The sequence below is a fragment of the Schistocerca nitens genome, chromosome 7 (genome assembly GCF_023898315.1).
Source record: "Schistocerca nitens isolate TAMUIC-IGC-003100 chromosome 7, iqSchNite1.1, whole genome shotgun sequence".
Lineage (NCBI taxonomy): Eukaryota > Metazoa > Arthropoda > Insecta > Orthoptera > Acrididae > Schistocerca > Schistocerca nitens.
The window spans coordinates 345,036,998-345,061,704 of record NC_064620.1 but is presented as its reverse complement, the minus strand read 5'-3'; the positions used below and the strand labels follow the sequence as shown (position 1 = coordinate 345,061,704).

The window sequence follows — 24,707 nt, the reverse complement described above, 5'->3', positions numbered from 1 at the left end:
ATTTATTGGTTGTCTATATTTTGATAATACAAGGAGAAATAAAATAAACAAAATGAAATTGTTTACATTAATTTTTATCTTCACTGTCCTTTTTGTTTAGCTTGTCATCTGAGCTACCACTATTTTTAATCACCACCACCACCCTGACAGAACAGCTGTGAAACTTATGTCTTCATAGTCACAAATATTTGGCTGTTTCCTCAGAATATATTGTGTGCTCTCTCTCTCTCTCTCTCTCTCTCTCTCTCTCTCTCTCTCTCTCTCTCTCCCCCCCCCCTCCCCCCCTAACACGCAGTGGATTTAGCTTCTATACTAACGTTAGAATGTTACAACGGTTTTTGCTACAAAAACGTATTGTCTACCTGCACTCTCCCATTGGCTCTGTAGAAACAGCAGCTGCCACCTCCTATCATTTCAGCCATACCTCACGGTGTGCCTGACAACATTGCTGCATGAAACATGGAAGTATCTCACCGACCCCAGTCTCAATTTTTAGCATCTCCTGCAGAAATGCGTGTCGTTATTGAGTATCTGTTCAATTTTAAAGTCAATTCAATTTCAAGTAAAAATGGATTCAGGCAAACTGCAGTTCAAACATGATAGACGTTCATAAAAAGTTAAAGTATTCAGTGTAGATTCCCATGGTTGGCAGCGCAACCAAATTTTCTACCAGTTCACCACTCTCCTCACTATAGTTCTTGGCTAAGCTCGTGTCACTGTTCCCCTCTAAGCCTTCCATAGTGCTGTGATCGAGCAACAGCGAAACATGGACAGCAATATCTTATATGGTGCAGGTCATACGTAACAACACCAACTAATACATAGATAAAAGACCGCAATCATGATTCAGTCTAATTCTTGAAATTTCGCTCATCCTGCGATCTAGTGTCATCTATTAGTACTATCTCCACAATGAGTTTTTCCCTTAAGCCATTCTCTTGATAACAACTGCAGTCAGTTTAATGTGATTTGTTTGCTTTGTTATACATTTAATTCTGGATTAATTTCCTTTCTCGTTTCACACGAATATCACCATTGTACTGAATCTGATTAAAAGCTCATAATGTTTTCTTCCAGTATTCTAATATGTGAACAGCTGCTGAATTTTCCATTTGCAGCACACTTCTCAAAACATTAGTTCCTGATAAACAAATAAAATACTGACTTGGGTTCAGAATCATGAAACAGTTTTTGAACAAGATTTTCGCCTTTGAATGTCCCTTTACTTAAGAAAGAGGATAAATGTAGGTATAATGTATCCATACATATAAGAGAACTTCTATTGCAAACTTATTCCAATTCAAGAAAAGTTTGTGATTTGATAGAATTTAATCTTATTTATTCCTGTGTGTCACAAAATTATCGATTTTTTAAATAGAGCATTAGCTTGTAGTAGTGCCTAGTTCATAGTTTCTCACATATCACTCCATTGCAATAGTGCTGTGAGTCAAATGTCATGTGATTGTTCCAGCAAGAGCGATATTGTATCGAGAGCTTCTATATACCGAGAAATCTGGAGTGTATTTGAACGAAAGTATTGTTTGGTAAGCTCTACCATTCAGAACTCTGCAAAAAATTTGCACAAAACCTCAATACCGAAAGCGTCATCTGCAAATGTAAGATTACCCCTATATTAACCTATTAAACAATGTAAAAATGTTTACCTCAAGCAATAGTAGTTTAATTTACGAATATAAGATGACCCAGTATTTTTCAAATGCAAATTTTGGAAAAAATCTTTTCTTAAAAGTGGGTAAATGCAGTATTGTGGATCATCAGTATACATGTAACACAACATGCAACATTTACACCAAAACTGAATGTTTGATTACCTGATGCAAACTATGTGACACAATGGTTCAATATATATCACTTTTAGGTTCCTTCTCATTGCTCACTTTGTTGATAATTACTCCTATCCCTGTTGATGAGGGATTGTTTCATTTTCCGATTTATTTAATGAGTGGTAGGATGTATTTAATTAAGCACAGCAGATTGACATGCCTCTGTTAATTTATTACATCCATTGTTGAAGGATATTACTGAATTATAGTGACAAAATCATGCCAAGGGATTCGAATGAAACTTCAACTCGTATGACTGCTTTGATGATATTTCTTATTTGTGAATTACTGATCAATTTTCTTCTCACATGCGACTGTAAAATTCAGTACACCTGAAGACTCCACATTAACAACTGCTGCTGCACTGGCATGTACTCAAAAACAAGCACCCATAAAACTCTTTGTTGAATTCAGACTTGCTTAATTGTGTGTTGTCTCATCTCACAATAGGTTGTATTTGTTCTCTTATCAATTGTGATGCAGCAAGGTCACCTCACACGCACAAATGCTTACCGATACAGGGAATTTATAAGCTGCTGCAGCATATCACATTTAAAGGTAAAAAAATGGGATATAACATGCAATGATTCTTGACCAACTGAATCAAAATATACATGAAAAGCAGCCTGGATTGCAAAATGCAATAAAACTATTATCAGGACAATACATCTGCCCATGAATATGCTTTTGCAGTGGCAAAATTGGTGGACTATACATCCTTCACAAGTGGACTATCCATCCCATTCATCAAATTTTGAATGACTTCCATCCACCTTTCACTCACCTAAAGACAGTCAGAGTCCTACAAAGAGGTTAATGCAATCACAGATAGATATTTTGTAGTTCAGGACAGACACATACTCATTGTAAAAACTATGGATGAATATATTTTGGTTTTAGTACACTGTCTTCCACTGCCAGACCAAGTACTTTTCGCTTTGCCAAAAAAACCAACAATAGTGATGGCTTCTTCATCATTAAGTATAAGGCTGAATTTGTTGGGTAAATAGATAGATGTGAATTAGCAACACTATTTCTTATACAGCCATATCAATCTAACATCAATAATATGATGATTCCTTTTTGCAATCATCTTCTGTTGCTATTTATCAAAATTGCATATGGAAAAATAATCGATAATGTGTGAAACCATACGAAGATACAGCAGGACCTGGGCATAAATTAGTAGCCAAAATTTACCAAAAGCCTTTAGCAGAACTGGGACCACGACAAAGATAAACCTAGTGCGGCTAGCAGTTTAAACAATGGGAACAATAAGAAAGGGTGAACAAAGATACCATCACAACTTCATGGTTTCTAAGAACAGTAGTTACATCCTCCTCCCTTCACAAACAAATGCTGTATTAGAAAAAATGAGTGCTTCATACGTTTTTATGTGACCAAAGTGTTTTATTTTATCAATAAACTAACTACATGATAGTTACAATAAAATCTGAGAGTTTTGAATGAAAGTGTTATGCTGTTTAACAAAAATTATCCTTCTTATAATAACATTTAAATGAAGATAATGGAAATTTGCACTGAATTAATTCAATTAAGAGTGCAAGTGTACATCTGTGACTGCACCTCAAGATACTGGAATAGTTTTGTAATGAAGTACAGTATAATCCCGCTTTTAGGTTCCTGGAATTAACATTTTCCTGCGATTAACATTTTTTTATCGCTCTCTTCAAATTTCCTATGTTCACAACATTAATTTGCACCTGTTTTTACGTTAACATATCAATAATTTTCCCGCGATTTATGTTTCATAAAACAATGTTTGTGGAGGAAAAAAACTGGCGAAATTGACATAAAATGATGCAGACACTGTGTTTGCCTTAAAGTAGTGTTTGCATACGTTACATGGTTAACTTTCTTGACACCAGATTCATATCCTGCCGCTGCCAACCACAACCTGGTGTGGTGGCTGATGGGAGTAACTGTTTCAATAGAAGCAACTTCTGAGGAACATTCATTTGTTTTGAGTCGATACCAACTTCATATGTCAGTACTGTGTGCTACAATTAGTAGTACTCTTACTTTATTGTATCCACACTGTTTCGGCATTAATTTCATCCTGTGGTAATGATCACATACAGAGGATACCCATTTCCCAGTATTTGTAACTTGCTAGTTTAATTTATGGTTCGTATATGCATTGTACAGTGTTGTTTCCTATCTAAGGTTGACAATGTTGGCATCACTGACAAGCCTGTTTCTATAACTGAAATGAGTCTATTTCAGTCGACACAGCTACTCTCAACAGCTGTCATGCGAAGAGTTTGTGTTTGTGTGTATTTCATAGTATGTTCGTAGCCTTGTGTGAAGTGATCGAAGTCTGTGGTCAGTTGTTTCTTTCACGTTGTTGTTTTCTGGCGCAGTTTGAGATGGGAAATGCCGGTACTGCCAAGAGAGACAGGAAAACTACTGCCAAGAGAGACAGGAAAACCCTTTCTATGGAAGAAAGGTAAAGTTCTGGAAAGAGTTGAAGCTCACTGTGGGACACATGCTGCGTTAGCACAGAGTTTAGGAATACAAGGACTCTATTTTGGAAAGTGTAAGCAACAGTGGGCCAAATTCCAAAAAAATATGAAGTATGCCAGCTATTCAAAATATAGAGAACTGGAAGAAATTATGAAGAACTGGTTTCAGGCAGCACATGCATTGAATATTCCAATAAACGGTGTGATGTTACATGAAAAGGCACTGATAGTCGCCAATGTACTTGGGATTGAGGAGTTTACAGCATCTAATGGGTGTATAGATATGATTCAAGAAGCGGTACAATGTAGTGTATAAAGCTGTATGTGGTGAAGAAAGCAGTGTGGACATAAAATTTGTTACAGAATGGCAAAGTGGCAGGTTACAAGAACTTTTGAAACAACATAAACTGAAGGATATTTTCAATGTTGACAAAACATCTCTTTTTCAGCATATTGCCAAATAAAACACTTGATTTTAAAGGCAAAAACTGCTATAGAGGTAAACACAGTAAAGTTCACCTCACAGTAACGTTAGGCACAAACGTGGATGGTTCCAAAAAAATTAAACCATTTGTGATTGGCACTAAAAACCACGGTGTTCTAAAAACATAAAAAACACTACCAACAAACTACAGTGCCCTATAACGTGCAATTAGAGTTTCTGCCACCAAACTGGACAAGCAAATTACAGCCTTTGGATTTGGGCATAATCCACGCCTTCAAAACACACTATAGGAAGGCAATTGTGCAGAAGGCATTAACTTTGATGGAAGTTGGGGAAGACCCAGCCTCCCTTAAAGCACCAATTTTAGATGCTTTGCGTTATATTGCGAAGGCAGGGACAGAAGTTAAGGCAGCCACCATCTCCAACTGCTTCCAAAAAGCGGGATTCATCGAAGCCGATGACAGAAATGGATCTGACACACCAGACGTGAGTGTTAGTGACAACGGTGAGAAACTGCTTGCTTCATCATGGAAAAAGCTGCAGCTGCAGCATCCAGTTCAGTTCATGATTTCTTACACATTGACACTGATGTTGTCACTGTGGAGAGTGTTTCTGTTGATGAGGTGATCGACTTTCACACACAAAAAAATGCAGGAAGTGAAAGAGACAGTGACAGTGATTTTGATGAGGACAATGAGGTTACCTCATTTGCAATTGTTAATGCAGCAGTGGAAACAATTAAAAAATATATTTCAGCTGCAGATGTTATGACAGAGTTTTCCATTGTGTTTATGAACTTTAAAACCACATTGAAAAAATTCATCAGACAAAATTAAAACAACCCACAATTTTGGATATTTATGCTAAAAAGTAGTAACGTTTCTTAAATGTGTGCTTAAAATACTTAAGTGGTGTATGGTTTCCTCCCTTGTAATCTTGACTGTGGATACAGAAAGATCTCTATGGTAACCATGATGTCTATGTTGATCTGAAAGTGTCAGCTTGGCTGGGAGCTGACTAAGCCAGTGAGTGTGAAACAAAAGCTTCAGTGACAGACTGATCTGTAGTGTAGTGCCATATTTAACGCACTTTACAATATTTCATGCACCTATATATAAAAAAATCAAAAGCAGCAAGATAAGTGGCCGGTACTGTATACATCTGCTGATATCAGTTTTGCAGAAAAGTTACACTAAAAATGGTGCAGTTTAGAGATCTTTAATGCAGTATACACTGCATCACTTTAGCTTTGCAATAGATCAACATGGCGGCCGTGTAGTTTGCGTTACTTTTAATGCACTTTGTTGTGTTAATGTGTTGGTGAATGTCATGTCACCTGCTAAACATAGCACTAAAATCAGATAACCTTTATTAAATACTAATTATTCTCTCATGAGTATTTTGTTGCCTATTATCTACACATATGATTAAAAAAACTACGAAAATGGAAAGGGGGCCCCCATACATAAGCAGGAAAACTTAAAAAAAGTCATTTCCCACATTTTACATTTTCCCGCAGTTTATGCCACTTTCTCAAGTCCATTGAAAAGTGTAAAAGGGGGGTTTTAATGTACAGTTCTTTTTAAAATAAGAGTAATAAATCAAACAGTCTATCTTGATACCACAAATATGATTCTTGCTTTGTGTTTATAAAGAGTATTTTCCATAACACACATTTTATATTTGTTGTCCATTTCCCCTTCCTCATTTTCTTTTAATATTCAGAGGAGGAGGCTGGTCATATATCATAAACACTTCATTAGTTTTTCTTGTCACCATGGGAAAAAAAAAGTTAATGCTACGTAATGGTGAGACATCAATTTGTTCCACACACTCTACTGTTAAATAAAGACATGCAAAGACTTACTTAGAAAGCAACGAATAACTAGAAAGGAAGATTAGGATTTATGATGGAAGATTAGGATTTATGATGTCTCCTGGGTGATAGGTCATTAGAGATGTAATAAAAGCCGGAAATGTACAAGATATATGACAGAAAAAGTGGACACATTATGTTCAAATAAATCATTCTGCTGACATTTGCAACAGGCATTACATTTAAGAAAAACACAAAACCTGAACCTGGTTGGCCGGATGGGCTTGGAAAGGGAGGATAAATTAGAAAATTGTTCTGAATCTGCTGAAACAATGTCATGTGTTACACGTTTTGTTGTTATTTATGACAAATATGATGGACAGCTTTGCAGATAAGTCTTTTACTATGCAAAAGACTGCTTTATATGTACATTATATTTTATCAGATTTTTTTTCTTTCGCTGAATTTAATTAACATAGTTTTCCTAAATTATTTTGCTCTTGGATAATGCTTACATCTATCACAATATGCAACAGCATTACAGCAAAAAAAATTAGAATTTAATGAGGCACTGTTTCTAGACCATACCTCTAAAACTTTCTTGTTCAAATAATTGAAGTACACTTATTATATGAAAGTGATACTGTTCTAAAATGTCTTTACTTACCTCCAAAGTGACAGACACAGGCATAGAGATTGTATGGAAGCGTCACACCATGGTGTAGCACATATGGTGATGTCACTGTGAGGCCAGACAGTGGAAATGTTACTTTGTTCTCAAGCTTCATGCTCATGCTCTCATGAAAGATGAATCTGCAACGAAATGAGAAAATAAAAAAAAATCAAAATACTTACAAGACATAACCGTAGACACTAACACTGTTACTAGCTTATGATTCTCGTGATTCCCATTATCTTAAATTTCTCAGTAAGAAATTTAGTAAAATTGATTAGTTATATATTTAACAAACAATGAAATTGCCACCATGAGACTTCAAATGATCACGTGTCCAAAGTGAAGATTATTTTACAAGAAAATTCCCCCCCCCCCCACCTCTCTCTCTCTCTCTCTAATGGAGGAGGAGATGGAGAAAGATTTGGAGTGTTTAGGAAAGGAACATGTATTTAATATGTTATGAGAGTCAGTGAGGACCCCAAAATTTAAGAAACTGATGAAGAAAACAGAATGTGTGAAAATTATGTCACAGTGTTAAAATGATCACCGTGAGCCACTCCATGGCATGTCTGATGTCATCAGTCACTTTGATTAATGAAATTTCTGAGCTATGGTGTTTTCGGAAGCTTGATTTATGTTAATAACAAATAATATAACTTCCAAGGAAAATGTCAACTGTTCACACACAATGTATTTCAAGGCTTTGAAACTGTCGGTAATATGCTGATCAACATATGATCACACAGCTTTGTTTCTATTTACATGCTAAAATGATGTCTGTAGTTAAGATGTTGCCTTAAGGCTGATAATTTATTGCAACTTGAGAGATTAGTGCAGTTGAAAAAAAAGTTGTCAGGTTCATCTGTAGAGGCTCAAATAACATCAGAAATTGCCTTTCCTATGCTAAAGCTGCCTAGTTTTTTTCAGTGCTTCAGGCCTGGGCTCACTATCTACAACAGACCACTCATTTGTGGTTTACATGTTGCACACCTCCGCTTCACTTTCACAATTTAGTGCATACTTTATAAAGTTCGTACGTTGGATTTTTCTTGATTCTGCTATGTGCAGAGTCTCTCTTGTTTCCTACCTGACACAGCTCCATAGTTATTCACTGAGAAGAAGTTCCCTCGGACTTAACACAAAGTGCCTTTCTGTACTTTAGCATCTAATGTCAGCCCATAGCTTATACCTTGCCATGGGATATCAAACAGTCCTTTTGTAGAGCATCATGGTTGATCTGTTCTAAGTTTTTGTGATTAGGTGAGATTTTTCTTTGGCATCTGCATGGAGCACATTAAGAATTTCACATCATGAGCAGAAAGAACCAGAGCAAAATTACTTTAACTCTCTTCTTTATTTCTTTTATGTCTACTAGGGTGTTTTTGTGTGGCATGTGATGGCTTGGATCCAGAAATATATGGTGTGATCAAAAAGTTTCCATTTGAGGGCACTGTTCCTCTATAAATGCACTATAGTGCGACTTTGGCGCTGGTATATATACCCTGACACGTAGGCAAGGGATTAGTGTGGCATTCATGTCTTTCTGACGTGTGCGCACTGAATTCATAAACATGCAACTTACATACACGACTGCAGTCTCAGGCAACAGAGGCCACACTCCCAGCTGCAGCACAAGTTGCTTGATGGGAGTGGGGACTGGGTGGGGTAAGGATGGGGAGGGATAGTAGGGTATGGGTGGTTGTCAGTGAAGTGCTGCAGGTTAGATGGAGAGCAGTTGGGACGCGAGGAGGGGGAGCTGGAATGGGAACAAGGAAGGGGCCGGGATGGGTGAGGTCAATGACTAACGAAGGTCGAGTCCTGGAGGATTACGGGAATGTAGGATCTATTGCAGGGAAAGTTTATATTGCAGGGAAAGTTTCCCTGCAATATATCCTACGTTCCCGTAACCAACCTTCGTTAGTCATTGTCCTCACTCATCCAGTCCCTTCCCTTTTCTCATTCCAGCAATACAAAGCCCTCATTCCACCATCACACCCAGTCTTTTTAGTTCTCTCGTTTTCCGATATCCCCTCCCTCCCCTGCCCTCTGTCTAAGGCCGGTATTACACTATCAAATTTCTTTGTCAAAGATATTTGATGGTGTAATAGGGAACTTTGTTAAATGTCGTCCAATATTTGATCATATCTAGGGCCTTGCTGTAGATTTGATCAAAGAAGTCACTTGTCTTCTGTTCACTGCAATGTGATATGTTACCACATGGAGCACTAGCATTGCTGCAGCGTTCTGTCGTCTGTAGTGTTTTTATAAACATTGTCGGTAAATACAATTGGTGAGTGCCGACAACTACAAAATTAATAGAGATGTATGAAGCTGATGAGGCACTTTACAACGTGAGGCACCCTGAATACAAAAATAGATTAAGAAGATTGGAGACCTAACCTAACCTAACCTAACCTATCCTATCCTAACCCAACCCTCTCCTGTAGCAAGTAATCTGAGTGTTGCAGTGAGACTGTCTTCTGCAGATGTAGCAGTTCTTAAGTGAATATTGTGCTTTGTGATATCAGGATACACTTCACTGAGCACATACAGAAATTTGTGCTGATCCATTCTTAAGTAATTGATGTATGACTTGATGTCCTCCACTATAAGCCCACGTAACAAGTTTTGTTGAATGCTTTTATCGTGTCATCGTGAAACCCACGGTTTCACCCAGATGTGTTTCCTTTTTTTTTCCCCCCCACTTCTCTTCCGCATGTGCACACAGTGCAATTGTGGTACATGCAACTGCTGCGGTTAATAACAAGTTGTTGTTGTCAGCCATCTTGAACTTTGACGAAAAATATGATGACAGTGTAATACCACTTCTAGCGCCACGTCAAAGATTTTTGTCAAATATATTTGACGGAATATTTGATCACATCTTTGACAAAGAAATTTGATAGTGTAATACCGGCCTAACCTGCAACACTTCACTGGCCGCCACCCCTACCCTACTATGCCCCCCCCCCCCGACCTACCAGCCTCCTCCTTACCCACATACAGTCGCCACTCCCATCATTCACTGGTGCTGTTGCTTGCAGTGTGACCTCAGGTGCCTGAGATTGCAGTCCTGTGTGTGTGTGTGTGTGTGTGTGTGTGTGTGTGTGTGTGTGTGTGTGTGTGTTTTTGACAAAGACTTTATTGACCAAAAGCTTTATTTGTGACAGTCTTTTTGTTGTGCTTACCTGCGATTCAGCACCTCCACTATGAGGTGAGTAGCAGCTTACCTTTTCATAATATTGTTGCATCCCATCCTGGATTTTCCTTACATAACATTGTTATAACTAAGAGTGGAACAGTTTCCTTAAATCTTCTGCAGAGAGAGATTTAACTGGAACTTTATATTATGTCTCTCATAATTTTTACATACTCATACTGAGACACTTGTGAGGTCCAAGACGAATGGGAGGATGGAACCACAACTATTTTTCGTGCTTTATTGATAAGCCAGAGAAAAAATTCTGAACAGATATATTTATTTTGAGAAACAAGAACCCTGCTCCTATTACATCATTAGATCCAATGCACTTATTACTGCAGGTCAGAGAGAACATATGCTCCTATACCGTCCCCATTATGAGGAACACAACTGATCTTTGAGAATGTATAACCTGTGAGATGAACAGGAGTAAGAGGGGATGTTTGGTTTAAGAGAAGAACTAATTTAAGTTCAGCTGCAGAAATGGTTGCAAAACTCATTAAAATGAGCTGTTAATGATTGTTTATAAGTATAATAGTGACAAGCAGCCCACAGAAATGCCCCGATGTGGTCACCTGAGGACTGACCTGTGCCATCCATACCTACTGACCAGAAGGGAGACAATGACCTGTGTTCGCAACAGCAGGCATTCCTCATGTGTGACCAAATTTATGATCATCCAGGCTGTATACTACGATTGTCTTCAGACTTTGGTGAATTATAGGTTGGTTAAGAGAAAGTATCAAAAAGCAGTGGACGATTCAATGACTATGAGGCCTGTCTACAAAGTATACGACCGTTGGCCAGAAATAATATTTTGAATGCCTGATGGGGTTGGGACCCTAATCCACTTCAAAGTAGGCCCCTTGTGCTTCCACACACTTAGCCCACCGAACCTTCCACTGCTGGAAACACCTCTGGAAGCCTTCTTTTGGAAAGGTGTTCAGCTCCATTGTCGTGTTAAGGCATTATCTCTTCTCTACTCTCAAAACAGGATCCTTTCAGTGGCGTCTTCAATTTTGGAAACAACTAGAAGTCGCAAGGAGCCGTGTCTGGAGAGTAGGGAGGTTGGCAAACAGCTGTAATTCCATGTTTGGTCAAGAAATTTTGGATCAAGTGGGATGAATGTGCGGGGGCATTGTCATGATGCAGTTGCCAGTTTTTCACCGTCCACATGTCTGGTCTTTTGCACTGAACTGTGTCATGAAGTCGCTGGAGAGCATCTTGATAGTACTCGTTTGTCACAGTTTGTCCTTCTGGTGCATATTTGTGATGGACATCAAAGAAGACAGTGAGTCTCACCTTGATTTTGCTTCGCAGCTGCCGCACTTTCTTCAGCGTTGGAGACTCAGGATGCTTCCATTGCGATGACTGTTTTTTTTGTTTCTGGGTCATACCCGTACACCCATGACTCACCTCCAGTTATCAGGGTGTTGGTGGTGTCCAGAAGGGCCTGTGCAACGTCTTTTTGTTCCAGTAACAACAACTCGGGCACAAATTTCGCAGCCACTCAGTGCATGTTCAATCATCACACAAAATTGCATGTGCATCTTTACTCACTCCAACTCCTTGGGCAATCTCCCACACAGTCAAATGACGATCTGCCATCACCAAATTTTGTACAACAGCTGCACTGCAAGCAGTTTGGGGCCTGCCAAAACACTTATCACTGTTACACCCATTGCATCTTGTCCAAACACCTGCTGAATCTTATGAATTGTTTCACTTTGAGAATCACCAAGCTTTTGACAAAATTTGATGCAGTATCTTTGCTCAACATGTTCAGTCATCTTGAGAGAATTGGCATTCCAACGAACACGTTGTGTAGCACCTCACTCAGCGACCGATAGGCAGCAACTGACATGCTGGAAGGCGAGGACAAAATTCATGCATGCGCATAAAGGTCTCTTTCCTTTACTGTGTACAGTGGCACTGCACTATCGTCTCTATTTTGTGTGGGAAAATCAAAAGTTGGATACTTTTTAGACAGACCTCGTAGTTGTCAACAATGCTGAGTAATAGTTTCTGTCTTAAAGAATGATTAAGAAGTGGCACAGAAAGAGTTAGCAAAACTGATTAAAGAATTTCTGTCATCAGAAGTAAATAAAATAAAATATAATTTGTGATAAATTTACCTACTTAGACCTGGTGTGAGATAAAACATGGCTGTCAAAGTAGGCAATAGTCAGATTATCTTTATTTATACTCTGCAGGCCACCTTACAGTGGGTAGCAGAGGGAACTTCTGGTACCACTATCATTCCTCTCCTTCCCTATTCCCTTCAGGAATGGCGCCTAGAAACAACTGTCAGTAAACCCCCATATGAGCTCTAATTCCTCTTCATGGGCATTTTGTGAGACATATGTGGGAGCAGAGGTGTAAAATACCAAGAGGTTTATAAGCTGGGGCAAATGCCCAGGATAAATGCCTGGATAAAAGTCCAAAATCCATAAATGCCCAGCATTTATGCATTTTAAGGGCTAATTAAGTGGCGCATATAAAAAAATCCAAGCTGATATTCTGTAGCGGAAAATTCATAAACGCCTGGCTATTTTTGCATTTTAAAGATTAACAGGTAATTGGTGCTTATAAAAAATTTTAAGCTGATATTTTGTATTGGAAAAGGAGTTTGCAACATTGCTTCTTTAGTAGTTGGGAACCAAGTTGAAAAAGCTGGTAGACACTTAGACGACAGTTATTAGGGGAAATACAGTGGACTGTAAACATGTTTTTACATCTTTACTAAGACCAATTCTTGGGGAAGTGCAGAAGAAAGAAAAAAAGTGCTGGAAGGTGAGAACAAAATTCATGCATGTGCATAAAGGTCTCTTTCTTTTACTGTGTACAGTAGCGCTGCACTATCGTCTCTATTTTGTGTGGGAAAATCAAAAGTTGTATACTTTTTAGACAGACCTTGTAGTTGTCAACAATGCAGAATAATAGTTTCTTACAGAAAATATAAAATATTTTCAAACAGTTTCTTGATCTTCACAACTCGTGAAGTTCTGACAAAATCAGATTCTCCTGAATCCCATTCCTCATTGACTGCTGGGTTCCCTTTCATTTTGTCTTTGCTTGGACTGTTCAGTATGGGTTTTTCATTGGAATCAACAGGCTTATGTTGTGTTCCTGCTTGTTCCAGTCATCAATCTACAGTTACAGGAGAGGCAGGTTAGTTTTGCAGCTCTCTCTGATGTGAGTGTTTCTTAGTGTACTGTGGATCCATACTAAAGTGATGAAGCAATGCTCTGTAGAAGCATATGTAACTGGTGTCCCCAGATTTTTTACAGCAACTTCTGCCAATTACAAGTTCCTCTTGAACATCGACACCACAATAAAGGATTTACACAATTATTTTTATCTTGCTGCATGTGAGAACTCACTCCTTGCCACACAAATTGGCTGGACCAGATTCCTTGTTTGTCCCTAAAATCAGCCAAGATCTCTCTAACCCAAATAACATTTAGTCCAGTGTTCCTTGCTATGACACAAAGCCTATAGCATCAAGCATCTCAATAGGCTTCAGGTTACTACCTTGTACGGCCAGATCAAGAAGATTACCAGCAAGATGGTCATAGATTTTTTGTTATTATGTCCGCCCCTCGTGGTCTCGCGGTAGCGTTCTCGCTTCCCGAGCACGGGGTTTCGGGTTCAATTCCCGGCGGGGTCAGGGATTTTTCCTGCCTCGAGATGACTGGGTGTTGTTGCGTCGTCTTCATCATCATCATTCATCCCCATTACGGTCGGAGGAAGGCAACGGCAAACCACCTCCATTAGGACCTTGCCTAGTAAGGCGGTGCGGGTCTCCCGCATTGTTCCCCTACGCTCGGTAAAGAAGCATGGGACTTCATTCATTCATCCTTTTTATGTTCATGTTATCATTTTATCTTCACAGCAGTGTAGTCATATGAAAGTACATAAATAAAGAAGCAGAACAGAAAACTATAGTATGTCTCGAATGTTGCTACATCTTAAAAATAATTTTTCTCCCCCCCCCCCCCCCCCCCCCCCCCCCCACTGAAAACAGTTTAACATTTAAGAATAACTTTATTATCAAAGTAACACATGCCTGCTGTTTACTACATTCAGTAATAATTTTGCTATCAATAATCATTCTTCAATAATACTTAGAGATTTGGCATGGATTACCAAGTGATGACATGCTTTTTTTATACCAGCTTACCACTAGACAGCTGTTCAATGTGGTGTGTGTGTGTGTGAATGAATGATATATGTAATGTTGGGAGTTTCAGCCTATCCTTTATTTTAATTGGTATATTACACATTCTAACAGCAAAAACTTTAAAAAGTACATTTTTTATAATGTACAGATATTGGGCATTTAAAATTGCTTTGGGAAAGTTTCTGAGCAAATGCCCATTTATAAATGTCCTGCCCACTGGGCATTTGCCTAGCCCACATCACTACATGGGAGGAAGTAATACGTTGCCCGACCCTTCTTAGAGCACAGCTCTCAGAATATCAATACCAAAACACACCTTACATGCACTGCCTCTCTTGTAGCACCAGATGCTAGAGTCTGTTGATTAACTCCATAACACTAATAATGCTAACTGAACAATCAAGAGACAAAATGTGCTGCTCTGCATTTGATCTTCTCTATTTATTCTATTAATGCTACCTGATAAGCGTCCCAAACCAATGAACAAGAGTCTTAAACGTGTTTTGTAAGCAAATTATTTAGTGAATGAATTGCATTTTCGTAAGACTGTTCCGATGATCCTGGATGTTTTTGGCTATGGCGCTGTGGAGTTCATGAACGAGCCATGTTTAGCAAAATCTCTGTTTATAGAATTTATGTTTATTTTTGTAGACAACATCTTAATCCTTCAATAAAGTCATAATGCAAGAGAAGAGAATATGTTCCATAATTCTACACTGTAATTTTACATCAGCTATAGATGTGTTCTCTGGAATGACTTAATTGCAGTATACTGAAATGAGATACAGAGAATCAAATATTTGATGTTGAACTTTCTTTCATTTCAATTCCTCGTACATGGGTGAAATTTTAGTCAAATAGAAAAAAATGTATTGTTGTTTCACAATAAATGACGCAATAGTGTACTTTGTATGACTTACATTTGAACTGATGATACAGTACCACACTTTTTTTTTTTCCCAAAACAAGAAAATGACATTTTCCATATTTGACTATTAAACAGTCATTGAATCTGAAGGTATCATACTCAGACCATAAAGCAATAAAATCTATTTAATTCAACAAACAATCTGTTTTCAAAGCAACAGTCCACTGTAAGGGTGTTCCCAAAGGCATTATATATACCAATGAACACATCACATAATAATCCTCTTTTAAAACCTAGTATTATCATACTCATACACAAAGTGAAAGAAATGCATTTATTCAATTACAAACATTCATAGGACACAACACTGTCCTTGACAATGATTTGTAACAGTCTATGCGTGGTTACTAATGAAAATGTGTCAGTTTCGCATCGTGAGCTGTCATTATCTGTCGCAGATGCATAACCGTCAACAATATTCTTCAGCATTTCTGCATTGTCAAGTTGAAGGAACTTGAGTAGTGCGAAGATGTCTTTCTTCTTTGCATCCATAATCCCATCATGAGACGCCTTCGCCATCACCATGACCGTCTTCAGCACTGGCAATGTACACCCACGTTTCTTTATTTGGTAAGGATTGAACGTTTCTGCATAAGTGGAAGAGACGTAAAATGCATTTCCCATGTAACACAAAATGGGATATTATGTATTCCAAATTGTGCATTTCCTTTGAATTTTGTGATAGTGTGGTGATAAAGGTGATGTCCACACCTCAATAACATACATTCCTTTCACCATCTCACAGGGGACTGGATCCTTTCTGCAACTCTGAAGCACTGAAATAAATTGGCACACATTCTCAATGTTTCCAATATTCCTTAGCATTTTTCCATATAGGCCGAAGTCATGGTCACAATGACTGCATGAGTGTCCTCTAACAGGAAATACATGTTGTATGGTGATGATGTTTGATTCTTAAAGCCAAGTATAGAATCCTGCCATGCTCATTTTTATTTTGCCCTCCACATGAATCCGATAGAAGTATAATAGTCTTAATATTGTTTGGCTCCTGGAGTTTCCTACTTATGAAGTTATATAAAAAGAAACAAACAAAATTTGAACCTTCATGGAACAAAAAAACTGTACGACTGGTAATTGTGACAGTGAACATTAAATACATAGAGTCACAGTAGCCTCTTATAGAATTGCACAGTAATGCTCAGTTTAGGCAGAGGCAGGTTCCATGTGTAATCACACTCTAGCACTAAGGTATTTATGTTGTCAAGTTTGGCCGACTTCAAATACTTGACCTTGAGCATGCTGTACTCCGTAACCATTAGTTTGTGTTCTTCATGTACATCTTTATGAAGATCATTTGCACTGACACTCAATATGACTTCACACTCTCAGCAAATATCACAGGTATCGGTTCTTGGTTTTGAAATAAATATGGACTATTCTCCCTAAAGAACTTATCATAAGTTTTATACAACATCTGGAGTACTGTACTGGTTTCATAGAGAACATTACCTCTGAATGATGTGAAAAGTGTAGCGACACTGAGGTAAGTGTTGTCAAAATATTTCCTTTTGGACTTGCCTTGATGATAATGGGATGGTTTGGAAGGCAACTTGCCTCAGTGAGAGTGAATCATGTCCTAAATTTCTGTTGCAGTTTTATGTGGTCTGTTGCTGTGTTTCCCTCTTCTGTCTCCTACTGTATAGGCAGTAGCATTCAACACCTTTAAAACTGTTCTCAAACAACTCTTGGTAACTTGCAAGACTCGTAGAAATAGGGATTTACAGACTACTGTCTTATTATTGTTGCATTTTTGATGGTATATACAGGTGGAGTTATGATTCTGACCAGACCTAGATGCATTTCTTTTCAATTAAACTTTACACCAGCGTATCTTGTGTGTTCTTAGTGTTGTAAAATTCCCGGGAATGTAAAATTGATGAAATATTCCCAGGGAATATTGCCGGCAATATTCCCAAAATCCATAAATTCCTTGGAATTTATGATTAATTAGCAAGATAGTTCAAAAAACTATTAGTAGGTAAAAGCAGCAATTACATGGTTAAATCTTATATGGATCTGGACTTAACGTCCTAGTTAGAAATAAATACATTTTTCTGGTTTTCAATGTTTTAAATATCAAAGAACTAGCCCTAAAACTGTCAAGTGTCGACATTTATGACTTACCACGTGTACCGGTATGAAATGAGCGTTTTTTTTTTTTTTTTTTTTTTTTTTTGTTGTGAAAGTGAAACACTAATTTTGAATTGAAATTGGCAAACATAACACTGTCCTGAATTTCCCTTCTTCTTCATGACCTCTTTCTTCCGCTTCCCTTTCTTAATTTTATGTTTCCTTCCAAATGGATGGTTCTCATAGTCACACTCCATACTGGATATACTATCACATCCACTTCCTATATTTTGTTTACAGTCCTTATTTACTTCCTACGCAATGTTGCCAAACATAAATTCCACAGTACGGATATCCCATCACTGACAAATACATCTCAGCACAGCGCACATCCTTTACTGGTATGAGTGGTGTGGAAGTTGTCTACTGGCTATGGCGGCTGATGGAAAATTGACTTTGAGCAGCACAACCGTCAACTGTTTCTGGAGGGGGTTGCATCTGTTGGACAGTAGTAACAACTTGTGAGCACAAAGACTGGTTTGTACAGACTGGGGTCACTTCAGCTTGCTTCACAGGATAGATGGCTGACTTAAGCCCGTCAAGCATTCTCATATTTCAGGTAATGCTATGATTTCACAAGTGCATCAACTATGTCCTAAGGGATTAGCCCGTCTCCAGCAGAATCAATGTTGAACACAAGTCAGCTACGATGCCTACCCAGTTTGAAGAAGAGAATTAGATATTTCTTTTTGACTGGTCACCTTTGGTCCAGACCTCAGTCCCATTGAAAATAAGTATGTGGAGATAAACACACTGTGTGAAAAAACTGGCCTGATCCTGGTTTAAGAACCTATGATAATGAGGAGGTATTGAATAGGATTGGGGAGAAGAGAAGTTTGTGGCACAACTTGACTAGAAGAAGGGATCGGTTGGTAGGACATGTTTTGAGGCATCAAGGGATCACAAATTTAGCATTGGAGGGCAGCGTGAAGGGTAAAAATCGTAGAGGGAGACCAAGAGATCAATACACTAAGCAGATTCAGAAGGATGTAGGTTGCAGTAAGTACTGGGAGATGAAGAAGCTTGCACAGGATAGAGTAGCATGGAGAGCTGCATCAAACCAGTCTCAGGACTGAAGACCACAACAACAACAACATATTAAGTGTTACGATATTTAGGTGTTTCTTACTGTTGCTCCAACTTTTGACTCCGTATCATGACTTTAAGTGCCTAAAATTGTAAGGATGGCATGGAGCAGATTTTCTTGTGTGTTTTTACAAGTGTCAATAAGGCACACTCTCAATAACAGATGTCTTACACTTTTATGAGCAACTGCTCTTTCCCAATTCCAAAGATAATAACTGCGGGTTGCGCTTTAGGAGGCACATTGGCAAATGAGCAGTACAGTGATGGGGCAAAACAGCGGTACACAAGATTGAAATTTTACAGAAAGATGAAGACTTTGGTAAATTTACACTTACAGTCTTCAGAGTTTCCATTGCATTTCGCTGTTTGTGATGGTTTGTGTGTTGAATGATGGAAAGTGGACTCTATGAATTGTGAGTAAGATGTGATTAACTAATTACCTTACTTGTTCGAAATTTCCTATGCTTCATAAATGAAGTTATCAGGTATTTTGTTTCGAATCGCAACAACTTCTGTTATTAGGTCCCATCATAATCACAACCTCAGAAAGCATGATATGTTACAAAATACAGAAAATCTAACAATAAAAGTGACTGTAAACATACATGTTACTTTTGTTGTTCTTTGAGGTCCAATCTCAACCATCACCTTGTAAAATATCACATACGTGGTAAAACAGCCAAATATTTGTGTCGATCAAAGATTATAAGATTGAGTGATTCTCATTGGCTGCAGTATACTATCACACAATTGGCTACAACTAATGATAACAAATTGCAAACTGCAGCACACAATGGAAAGCTGCAAACACTATAAGTGCACTTCAACCAGGACTTTTGATAAAGATCGCTTTCTTTTATGATTGCTACTTTGAGAAAATGCCATACATCTGATTGATGATTTAAATATGGAGGGCCAAATGATGATGAGAATCTGAGACTTGTAATGCGTAGCTTTGAGTTAACATTGTTTTAACAACTTCCATCTCAGTGAATTCCATAAAATGAATTATATTAAGATCATTGTTTGTATTTACCTGTAGAGAACCTAGTGACTATTCAGCTGACTTCTGCATAATGGCTACATCAATGGAAGAAATGACTACTTGTTTACATTCATCCCTGAAATGCTAAGTGTATGTGAAAAATAGGAGGGCATGCAGAAAAGTAATGCACCCGAATTTTTTTTGTGAACACTCTTAAAGCATTTTAAATGAAAGAAACATTACTAGTATTCTATGTCTTTTCTTCATACCTACATATTTACTTCTTGACATAGCTTCCCTGGTAATGAACACATATCTCCCAGCGAGAGACTAGTTTTTTTGCTACTGTCACTGTAGAATGTTTGACTTTGTTGACGGAGCCACGAACTCACATTTTCCTGCACTGCTTCATCACTATTAAAGTTATATCCACAAAGGTGTTCTTTAAGTTTTGGAAATGGATTAAAATGGAATGGGTCCAAGTCAGGACTGTAACACAGTGGTCAATGACAGGGAACCCAAGATGTCTGTTGTTAGATGTCGCAGCACTTCTGTGTGGTCTGGCACTGTCACGCGCAAGAAAAAGGTGCCCTATGTGAATACTAACCCATTGAGTTCGAAACTCTATTACAGCATGCTATTTCTTACACACTGCCAGAGTTACACTACACACCACCACATTACATGCTACAATTCTGAGCCCTCTAGTGGCATATAGCTGCAAATATGTAGACGTGAAGTATAAGGATGCAGAATGTTAATAATGTTTGTTTTATTTAAAAAGCTTTAGGAGTTTTCACCTAAATAATTCAGAGGCATTACTTTTCAGCAAACCCTTGTGTATCTGTGTTAGTTAGTTCTCAGGGATACTGCCAGGGCATACTGCTTCCAACAGATCAAACCTAATAATTAGGGACCTGAAAAATTTGTATTTTGTGCTAAATGTGAAATAGAAGTGAATTCTGCCTTAAAATGCAAAGAGACTTAATAGATGCTATTTCATAGCAATTTGTATCCTGATGAAGTATTTTATCAGAGATTGTGTTAAAAAGTTTTATTTTCTACTTACAAATATTGAAAATGTAACCAGTTTTCAGTTACTCATATGGTACACCATTTGGCAAAGCCGAATAATGTGTGTAAGAACCTGTTTGCAAAATAAAAAGTGTATGAACAAAAAAATGTATCAATACACTCAATGATCTGGGACTGTTTATTGTGGACAGTTGAAAGGTCTATTTAAGACACATGCAACATAGTAGTACCCAGCCATTGGACCTAGCGTTTTACTACTAAGAAACATGTATGTTTGTTAGCCATAGCTCAAAAAATGGTATAATGCTTACACTTTCAACATAGCAAATTAGGTGAGGGATGTTGTAAACTTTAGTCACATCAAATACTGCTTTAGATCGGGCCTGAACTACATCGTTAACAATACTGGCTAACCTCAACAAACAATTGCGTAGTAGCTGTCCCCCAAATGACTTGTTTACTTTTCTTATTTTCAAGTAAGTGAAGCAACTAATCCTAGTCCATCACTGATTTAGAATACCACCCGTACAACACCAGAAGAGATCCGATTGGTGATCATTGTAACAATGTGTCAGTTCTGCTATAGGCCACTGCTCTGTTAAAGAGATGTGAGGCTTGTTTCCCTGCACTGCTCCTCTCCTGTCTGGTGGTTAAAATTCTGGTTTGTTTACACTTGCAGCTGGCTGCCAATATAGCCTTTAGTGCCTGCATTCTGTGCTACAACAACTGGAAAATGAAATCCTCAGTTCTTTTTTCGATTGCACCAAAATTTTTCCCTTAACGTAAAAATAATGTTAGCATATGTTAATTCTACAATCTATGCTAAGTACCTTGTAAGTTCAATCAGCAATGTTGTCAAACATGGGTTGCATGGGTATGAATGCCCACGAAGCATTGAATACAGTGGGAAAGGACACGTAATGTTTGAAACATCTTAATTCAGCAACACATTCAGTTCATTGGCAGGAAAATTACCGCTGCTTTTCAACAGTGCAAATCATTCTTGGAAGCTTAAATATTGCCAAACGAAGAAAACAAAGGCAGTTTCAGAACAAAGAGGTGTTGAGGTTTTTGCAAAAGCAAACAATCAAGTCAAGAAGTTCCCAATTAGCAGTTTTTTAAATAGTCAATTTCAAATAACTAAGGCTTTGTTCGTCTTCACTCATGTAGCAGACAACCTTTTATGTTAGTGCATTAAAAAAATAAAAATAAATTTTTTTTAAAAAATTACCATACACAATGGTTACACTGAGCATTAGGGGCAGACAGTTCTAGGGAGAAAGCAAAAGAATGTGACAACTGAGAGGGGAGGAATACTTATGGCAAGCAGAGGGTAAGTAAGTATCAAGTAGCACGAGGAAGATTAATTATGCTAACAATCACAAAATGGAGGCAGGGGGGGGGGAGGAGGGGGGGGGGGGTCAGGATCTGATGCGGGACAAGGGCAGGAGGGATATATATATATATATATACCTAACGAAAGTGCTGGCAGGTCGATAGACACACAAACAAACGCAAACATACAAACGAATATCAAGCTCACACACACATATCCATCCGCACATACACAGACACAAGCAGACATTTGTAAAGGCAAAGAGTTTGGGCAGAGATGTCAGTCAAGGTGGAAGTACAGAGGCAAAGATGTTGTTGAATGACAGGTGAGGTATCAGCGGCTGCAAATTGAAATTAGCGGAGGTTGAGGCCTGGCGGATAACGAGAAGAGAGGATATACTGAAGGGCAAGTTCCCATCTCCGGAGTTCTGACAGGTTAGTGTTAGTGGGAAGTATCCAGATAACCCGGACAGTGTAACACTGTGCAAGATGTGCTGGCCGTGCACCAAGGCATATTTAGCCACAGGGTGATCCTCATTCCCAACAAACACTGTCTGCCTGTGTCCATTCATGTGAATGGACAGTTTGTTGCTGGTCATTCCCACATAGAAAGCTTCACAGTGTAGACAGGTCAGTTGGTAAATCACGTGGGTGCTTTCACACGTGGCTCTGCCTTTGATCGTGTACATCTTCCGGGTTACAGGACTGGAGTAGGTGGTGGTGGGAGGGTGCATGGGACAGGTTTTACACCGGGGGCGGTTACAAGGGTAGGAGCCAGAGGGTAGGGAAGGTGGTTTGGGGATTTCATAGGGATGAACTAAGAGGTTACGAAGGTTAGGTGGATGGCGGAAAGACACTCTTGGTGGAGTGGGGAGGATTTAATGAAGGGTGGATCTCATTTCAGGGCAGGATTTGAGGAAGTCGTATCCTTGCTGGAGAGCCACATTCAGAGTCTGAACCAGTCCCGGAAAGTATCCTGTCACAAGTGGGGCACCTTTGGGGTTCTTCTGTGGGAGGTTCTGGGTTTGAGGAGATGAGGAAGTCGCTCTGGTTATTTGCTTCTGTACCAGGTCGGGAGGGTAGTTGTGGGATGCGAAAGCTGTTTTCAGGTTGTTGGTGTAATGGTTCAGGGATTCCGGACTGGAGCAGAAATTCTGGAGTTCTTCTTCACTGTGAGTCCAGATCATGAAGATGTCATCAATAAATCTGTACCAAACTTTGGGTTGGCAGGCCTGGGTAACCAATAAGGCTTCCTCTAAGCGACCCAGAATAGGTTGGCGTACGAGGGGGCCATCCTGGTGCCCATGGCTGTTCCCTTTAATTGTTGGTATATCTGGCCTTCGAAAGTGAAGAAGTTGTGGGTCAGGATGAAGCTGGTTAAGGTAATGAGGAAAGAGGTTTTCGGTAGGATGGCAGGTGACCGGCGAGAAACGAAGTGCTCCATCGCAGCGAGGCACTGGACGTGCAGAATATTTGTGTATAAGGAAGTGGCATCAATGGTTACAAGGATGGTTTCCGGGGGTAACAGACTGTGTAGGGATTCCAGGCGTTCCCCCCAAAACCTCAAAATTCCAATCAACACAATCTGGAACCACAACACCCTAATTCAGTAGTTAACCTTTCCTCCAAACCTCTCTCCCAATCCGAAACCTCTGTGCTATCCAAAGGACTCACCTTCAGCCCCACTCCCAGATTCAATCAAACAGCCCTCGTCAAAGATTTACTGCCCTACACTCGTACTCTCTGCTGGAAATATCACTTTGCCACGAAGAAAAATGATCCTAATCCTACTCCTAATGATCCAACTCCCCAAGACACTATCCAAATTGAACCCTGCCTGGAACAGTTCCGTCCTCCATCACAGCGGGACCCACCTCCTCTTCCTCAAAATTATGCACTCCAAACCTTCCAGGAATTTCTGACTTCCAGCCTTGCCTCTCAATCCTTCTTAAAAAACCTCAATCCTCTTTCTCGAACGCCTGGAATCCCTACACAGTCTGTTACCCCCAGAAACCATCCTTGTAACCACTGATGCCACTTCCTTATACACAAATATCCCGCACGTCCAGGGCCTCGCTGCGATGGAGTGCTTCCTTTCACCTGCTACCCTACCTAAAACCTCTTTCCTCATTACCTTAGCCAGCTTCATCCTGACCCACAGCTTCTTCACTTTCGAAGGCCAGACATACCAACAATTAAAGGGTACAGCCATGGGCACCAGGATGGCCCCTCGTACGCCAACCTATTCATGGGTTGCTTAGAGGAAGCCTTATTGGTTACCCAGGCCTGCCAACCCAAAGTTTGGTACAGATTTATTGGTGACATCTTCATGATCTGGACTCACAGTGAAGAAGAACTCCAGAATTTCCTCTCCACTTTGGTTCCATCAGATTCACCTGGTCCTACTCCAAATCCCATGCCACTTTCCTTGACGTTGACCTCCACCTGTCCAATGGCCAGCTTCACACGTCCGTCCACATCAAACCCACCAACAAGCAACAGTATCTCCATTATGACAGCTGCCACCCATTCCAC

General features: G+C 39.1%; 1 protein-coding gene across 4 annotated transcripts in view; it reads right to left on the bottom strand.

The window, feature by feature from the left end:
• Window positions 1-24,707, bottom strand: part of LOC126194957 (uncharacterized) — a 233,260-nt gene that overhangs the window by 30,761 nt on the left and 177,792 nt on the right. For all 4 annotated transcript variants that reach the window (XM_049933347.1, XM_049933349.1, XM_049933346.1 and 1 more), the window contains exon 15: window positions 7,259-7,404. In XM_049933347.1, the coding sequence (XP_049789304.1) occupies window positions 7,259-7,404 (146 nt within the window). The remainder of the gene's footprint in view (window positions 1-7,258; window positions 7,405-24,707) is intronic.